The 7,371-nt window shown below is 42.9% G+C and overlaps 2 protein-coding genes across 2 annotated transcripts in view; one reads left to right on the top strand and one right to left on the bottom strand.

The window, feature by feature from the left end:
* The window catches only part of CCT6B (chaperonin containing TCP1 subunit 6B), a 44,224-nt gene extending 38,825 nt beyond the window's left edge, over positions 1-5,399 (bottom strand). The window contains exons 1-3 of the mRNA XM_060204895.1: positions 5,104-5,399; positions 1,812-1,875; positions 362-496 (exon numbers count right to left, since the gene is read on the bottom strand). Of these exons, the coding sequence (XP_060060878.1) occupies positions 362-496; positions 1,812-1,875; positions 5,104-5,240 (336 nt within the window). The 5' untranslated portion in view covers positions 5,241-5,399. The remainder of the gene's footprint in view (positions 1-361; positions 497-1,811; positions 1,876-5,103) is intronic.
* Positions 5,400-5,424: 25 nt separating this feature from the next.
* Positions 5,425-6,803, top strand: ZNF830 (zinc finger protein 830). Its single transcript, XM_007516934.3, has one exon. It carries the CDS (start codon positions 5,425-5,427, stop codon positions 6,508-6,510), a length of 1,086 nt encoding a protein of 361 aa, XP_007516996.1. The 3' UTR covers positions 6,511-6,803.
* The last annotated feature ends 568 nt before the right edge of the window (positions 6,804-7,371 follow it).

Here is a 7,371-nt window from a genome sequence, read left to right as displayed (position 1 = left end):
AAAAACCTTTCCATTTGGGAGTCGGGCTGTAGAGCCCGAGCAGGTTAAGAGCAGGTTAAATGCAGGTGGTGCAAAGCACAAGGACTGGCATAAGGATCCCAGTTGGAGCCCCCAGCTCCCCACCTGCAGGGGCATTGCTTCACAAGTGGTGAAGCAGATCTGCAGGCGTCTTTCTCTCCCCCTCTCTGTCTTCCCCTCCTCTCTCCATTTCTCTCTGTCCTATCCAACAACAATGACATCAATAATGACTACAACAATAAAACAGCAAGGGGAACAAAAGGGAATAAATAAATATATTTTTTTTAATTTTCCATTCAAGATAATAAACAACATGAATGTGGATTCTATAGAATTTTAATACCTCAGAAATGTAAATATCAGCTTGTTTTAGTAACTCTCCAATAATTAGAACATTTGAAGTAGTACCATCTCCTGTAATGTCATCCTGGGCTGTTGCTACTTTTGCTATCAAGGAAGCTGTTGGGTGTTGAATTTGCTGCAGAAAGGAAACAACTCATTAAAAAAGACTGAGATAAAGAAATAGGCCACCAAAAATAAAACAAGCAAAACAAAATTAAAACTTCATGGTCAAAAGTAAAATTAAGAAATGAAATAAGCTCCATTATATAAGTTCACACATTTCAAATTATTAATACTTTATGTGAAGACCAAAACTACAGAATTCAGAACTGAGTAGTGGTAGATAGCATAACAGTTATGCAAAGAGACTCTTATGTCTGAGGCTCCAAAGTCCCAGGTTCAATTCCCCTGCACCACCATAAGCCAGAACTGAGCAGTGCTCTGGTAAAATAAATAAATATTTTAAATTAAATACTAGAAAAAGATTTCAGAAGTAATGAGACTTGAACATTTTATAAAAGTCTACTGCAGAATGCAGTGACATTTTCAATATAGGATTAAAATCATTCAATCTCATAGAGGAATACTTTAATTACAAAGGATTTTTCTGGCACAAAGCCCTAGCAACTAGAGGCAAATAAATAACGATTTAAAAAAAAATTTTCCATGATTACAAAGAATGCAATACATGTCATAAAATGGTATAAAACATATAATTAATTTGGTAGCAACCCAGTTACACCTTTTCCCTGTGTGTGGACCTAGAACTTGTCACCTTGTCACCACTGAGGACATGGGAGGTTGTTTCTTGTCCAAAGCGTTCATCACATATGGACTTGAAGAGAGTCAAATTACATTTTTCTTTTTATGTATTTTTTAAAATTATTAGGGGATTAATATTTTACAGTCAACAGTAAATACAACAGTTTGTACATGCATAACATTTCCCAGTTTTCCACATAACAATACAACCCCCACTAGGTCCTCTGCCATCCAAAATGCACTTTTCATTGAGGTTTAACAAAGCAAGCTTTTCTCATGACTAATATTTAGCTGACTGTTTTGATTTAAAGACAAAGTGTACTATGCTTCTTTTTCTTTGTAAAGTTTTTTTAATATTTATTATTTATTCCCTTTTGTTGCCATTGTTTTTTATTGTTATAGTTATGATTGACGTCATTGATTGTTGGATAGGACAGAAAGGAATGGAGAGAAGAGGCAAAGACAGAGAGGGGGAGGGAAAGACAGACACCTGCAGACCTGCTTCACCGCCTGTGAAGCGACTCCCCTGTAAGTGGGGAGCCGGAGGCTCGAACCGGTATCCTTATGGCAGTCCTTGCACTTAGTGCCACCTGCGCTTAACCCGCTGCGCTACTGCCGGACTCCCAAAGTATACTACGTTTCTAATTAAGGCTCACTGAAGTTTAGTAAAATCAACAGTATTAGCTCACCATCTCATGAAGCAGCACATTGCCATCTTTGGTGAGCTTGATGTCACCTGCACCAGAAACAAGCCTGTCCAGAAAAAAAGTGGTGTTATTAGCTTCAGTGTGAAAAGTCAAGCAAGACACTTCCAGTTCATTTTACTCCACTACCTTACTGTAGTGGTCTTGGCTTGGAAAACCTCCACCCATCCCATGGAGAATTATCAAGGTAGTTAGCATCATTTGCAACCCACAGAATCATTTCTCCCCAATGGGCAGCTAACATAATTTCATTCTCAAAGGAGTTGTTAACCAAGATTAACGTTAACAGGAGTTGATGAGTTATCAACAGTGGTTTGCTCAAAGTAATTGCAAATCTATATGCCACAAATTTGTGAATTTTCCAGGTTTTATTTTGCTGAAATGCCACCATTCATTTATACAACTTAGCCTCTTCCCTCATCATCACACGTATTAGATCAAGTTCTGTCAACTGCACAATCTAAATGTTTCTTGAATCTACTCCTCCTCTTCATTTTCACTAGACAGCATCCTAATAGCTCTATATTTTTTAAACATATATATTTATATTGTGGTCCAGGAGGTGGCGCAGCAATAAGGCTTTGGACTCTCAAGCATGAGGTCCTGAGTTCGATCCCCCGCAGCACATGTGCCAGAGTGATGTCTGGTTCTTTCGCTCTCCTCCTATCTTTCTCATTAATAAATAAATAAAATCTTTAATATATACATATTTATATTTTTATTTTCCCTTTTGTTGCCCTTATTGTTTTTGTTGTTGTTGTTATTGTTGTCATTGATGTCGTCATTGTTGGATGGGACAAAGAAATGGAGAGAGGAGGGGATACAGAGAGGGGAAGAGAAAGAAATATGCCTGCAGACCTTCACAGCTTGTGAAGCGACTCCCTTGCAGGTGGGGAGCGGAGGGCTCAAACCGGGATCCTTACGCCAGCCCTTGTGCTTCGTGCCATGTGCGGGTAACCCACAGCGCTACCGCCGGGCCCCCAATAGCTCTATGTTTTAAACTACCCTCCACATTATTATTTTCTGGAAAACTGTGTCTCAGTCAGTTTCCTGTCAAATCTCATTCAATAAATTTTACATTTCCCATCACCTTCTAGGTAAAATTCAAACTAGTTAGCAGTGGTATAGTTCCTCATCTACCAATTGAGATCACCCGTTTGGTTGGTTTGTTTGTTTGTTTGTTTGAACATATTGCTTTATTTTCTGTCTCACATCCTTGTGCTTGATTCTCCCCTTCCCCATGCCCCACCAGGGTTGTAGCTGGGGCTTAGTGCTACACTATGAATCCACTGCTACCAGTGGCCACTTCTTTTTCTTTCTTTCTTTCTTCTTTTTTTTTTTTTTTTTCTATTTTATTTAGTAGGATAAATTGGTGGGTGGGGTGGACAGGTTGAATGCACATGCTGCCATGCACAAGGATCTAGGTTCAAGTCCCTGACCCCCACCTGCAGGGGGAAAGCTTCACAAAGCAGGTCTGCAGGTGTCTCTATCTCTCTTGCAGTCTCCCCACTCCACTCTCAATTTTTCTCTACCCAAATGAATAAGTATTTTTAAAGAGAGAAAAATGGAGGGGTGGTAGGAAGAGAGACACCTGCAGACCTGTTTCACTTGTCATGAAGAGACACTCCCTGCCCCTTGCAGGTGAGGATTGGGGGCTCAAATCTGGGTGCACTTAATCAGGTGCACTTTCCCAGGCCTTCTCCTTATTCTATTTGGAAGGTCTCTAATTCCCTTCCTAACTAGTGAATTCTAACTTTCAAGACTTGAGTAAGAAATTGTCAATAGACTTTTCCTTCTCCCACTAATAGTAACCAGTGTTTCCTCAATATACCTGTGTGTGTGTGTGTGTGTGTGTGTGTGTGTGTGTGTGTGTGTATTTTTTTTTAACCAAATCACTGCTCAGCTCTAGCTTATGGTAGAGTATAGGATTAAATCTTTGACTTTAAAAATAAACAACTGTAACTTCAGAGCCTCAGTCTTGCATAAGCATTATGCTATTTCTGTTGCCCTAGTACACTCATCTCTACCAGATAGCCTTAAGAACAGAAATTTCATCTATGTTCTCAGCAGCTCAATTTGTACTAAATGCCCTCTTTTGACGTTATTTTTTTATAAATTATTTAGCTGTATATTTATTTAATATTTATTTATTCCCTTTTTGTTGTCCTTGTTTCATTATTGTAGTTATTATTGTTGTTATTGATGTCATTGTTAGATAGGACAGAGAAAAATGGAGAGAGGAAGGGAAGACAGAGAGGGGGAGAGAAAGATAGACACCTGCAGACCTGCTTCACTGCTTGTGGAGCGACTCCCCTGCAGGTGGGGAGCCCGGAGCTTGAACAGGGATCCTTAGTCCTTGCGCTTTTCGTCACATGCGCTTAATCCACTGCACTACCGCCAAACTCCCTTTTTAAGTTAATTTTAAAATATATATTGTATTGGATAGAGACAGAGAAATCAAGAAGGAAAGAGGTGATAGAAGGGTGGGGGGTAGATAGCATAATGGCTATTCAAAGAGGCTCATGCCTGAGGCTCCAAAACCCCAGGTTCAATCCTCCACACCACCATAAGCCAGATCTGAGCAGTGAGACAGAGATACCTGCAGCACTGTTTCACTGTTCCTAAAGCTCCCCCCACACCACCCCCGCAGATGGGAATCTGGGGCTAGAACCCTGGGCCTTGCACATGGTTAACCTGTGTGTTTAACCAGGTACACCACCACCCAGCCCTACTAACTTTTCCTTCTTGAGACTGCATCTCTTCTATCTCTACGCTGACCCACTTTTTTTTTTTTTTTTTGCCCTTACTAATCATCTTCTTCTCACTCTCTTCTAAAACAAAGGACAGTAAACCTACGTGGGAAGAATGAACTTGTCTATGAACCCACAGCTCCCAGGCTCCAAACCCTATGCCTGTTCCCTTAAAATAGCAGTCAAAACCAAGGGCACAAGGTCTGTAAAGAGCGGGGCATTAAACGGACCTGTTTCTGCTGCGACACTAGGTGATTTGCTAACTTTACATGAACCTAAATGAAAAGTCAAGGGGGTTGTGTGTGTGTGTGTCGGGGGGAGGGGGGTTGGTCATGGTTTGGCTGGTGGCCTCGGGGGGGGGGGTTTCTCTTCCTCTTCTACCTCCTTAGAGATGACTTGGGGCAGGAATGAGGGATGCCAGATTCTCTGGTGGATCCTCATTTATTCTCAAAACTTCTCTGATCGCCCCTCCTCCCTGCCCCCAACAGACCCCGGCGCTCTAACGGCCGCTCCAACCGCCATCTCACATTTTCATAGTCCCCTGAGGACCCAAGTTGGTCCGCAGCACATTCTGCAGCCCTCGGGCAGCGCATATATTGACGGCCAAGGCCGCCTGGGCCCGCGCCACCTCAGCCTTGGCGTTTACCACTTTGATCGCAGCCATAGTTGGATGGCTGAGGGGACTGCCGACTCGGCCGCAAGAAACAGCTTCAGCTGCGACTGAGGGAAATGTTGGCGCCTGGACGCACGCTCCGGAGTATTAGCCAATCACCGATCGGAAAGTCCCTGGCGTCATCAGTCGTCGCCGGGAGGGAAGTCGGAATCGCCCAGCGTTTGTGGTCGTAAAGATGGCGTCGCCCTCGTCTCGGACTTCTGGAAAGCGAGTGGTGAATCAGGATGAGCTGCGGAGGTTGATGAAGGAGAAGCAGCGTCTGAGCACCAACCGGAAGCGGATAGAATCTCCATTTGCTAAGTACAACCGCTTAGGGCAGCTGAGTTGTGCCCTGTGTAACACCCCAGTTAAGAACGAACTCCTATGGCAGACCCACGTCCTGGGAAAGCAGCACCGAGAGAAAGTAGCGGAGTTGAAAGGTGCAAAGGAAGCACCGCAGAATCGGCCCGCGAACGCAATCCCACAGACTGCCAAGAGGAAGGCGACGGACGCAGACAGCCAAGATGCTAAAAGAGCAAAGGCCGTGCCCTCTACATCCGCTTTGCCCACCAACTTGGACAAAGCTGGGAAGGAGTCCACAAGATCACCGGTCAGTAAGTCTTCGGGCCTCGGTTTACTCCCTGATTATGAAGATGAGGAAGAAGAGGAACAAGAGGAAGGAGGAGGAAAAAAGGGGGACGCAGGCAGCCCACCACCTGACGCGCAGAGCAAAGAACACGCACTTTCCTCCTCGCGCGAGGCGGCAAGTAGTATTTTGCCCGGTAATTTCTCGGATACAAATCCACCTAAGGCGCCTTTAGTTCCTCACTCAGGGTCAATTGAGAAAGCAGAAATACACGAAAAGGTAGTGGAGAGGAGAGAAAATACTGCGGAAGCACTACCAGAAGGTTTTTTTGATGACCCTGAGATTGATGCGAGGGTACGAAAGGTTGATGCCCCAAAGGATCAGATGGACAAAGAGTGGGACGAATTTCAAAAAGCTATGAGGCAAGTCAGCACTATTTCCGAAGCCATAGTGGCTGAGGAGGATGAGGAGGGACGATTGGACAGGCAGATTGGGGAGATCGATGAGCAGATAGAGTGCTACCGTAGGGTGGAAAAACTGCGGAATCGTCAGGATGAAATGAAGAATAAGCTCAAAGAGGTTCTGACCATTAAAGAACTACAAAAAAAGGAAGAGGAGAATATTGACAGCGACGATGAAGGAGAACTCCAGGATTTGTTGTCTCAGGACTGGAGAGTGAAAGGGGCTTTGTTATAGCATATCAGTGACCCATGATTTCTAACAACTCTTAGAATTGTATGAACAGTGCCATTTAAAATTTTCAACTTCACTGTCCTACAGATTTGGTTACTTAACTGGATTGTTGAGAAACAATGAGTGTTGAGGGTGGGTGCTTTAGAAATTTTTGAGGTAAATTTGTTTCAGAAATTTTTGAGGTACATATTGAAATATCTTTCTCCACACATTTATAGAGGAATTCATAATTTTGAGTTGTAAAATTTGCAAGCTGTAAATATTGTACAAAGTTAAATATACATATATTTACTTACCTCTGTTTTGAAATTTATAACTTCATGTAAGTCAGACCAACAGATAAGCTTTTACTTTTACCTGAGTGGAAAGTGTGTTATTTACTTAGATACTTAGGGCCTTTTTTCTTGTCTGACCTCCTCAAACAAATTTGAGGGTTGGTGAGGAGAGGAGTGTTAATTATAAGATCCAAATCATCATATACAGTGCCAGGGATTGAGCCTGGGACCTTATGCATGCAAACTGTATCACTAAACCACCTCTTTGTCCTCTGTGTGTATTTTAAGGACCAGAGTCCCTTGTATGCACAGTTTCACCACTCCTGGGTCAACTTTTTCATTCTTTCTATTTCAGATGAAGTTACAGATTTATATAGATCAGATGAAGGAGATCACAACATGGGAATTTACCCCAGTGTGTGGCACACCCATGTGATGTTAGGGCTCGAACGTGGGCTGCACACATGACAAGGCACACATCCTACCTGGAGAACTATTATGGCTCTAAAAGCTAACATATCAGTGAGTAAAGAAAAACAGGAGGTGGTCAAGATGAAACTCAAGGATCTGGGTTGCTTTTGAGTGTAGG

Source organism: Erinaceus europaeus, chromosome 12 (genome assembly GCF_950295315.1).
Source record: "Erinaceus europaeus chromosome 12, mEriEur2.1, whole genome shotgun sequence".
Lineage (NCBI taxonomy): Eukaryota > Metazoa > Chordata > Mammalia > Eulipotyphla > Erinaceidae > Erinaceus > Erinaceus europaeus.
The sequence above is the reverse complement of the archived record's forward strand: the minus strand, read 5'-3'. Positions and strand labels throughout refer to the sequence as shown.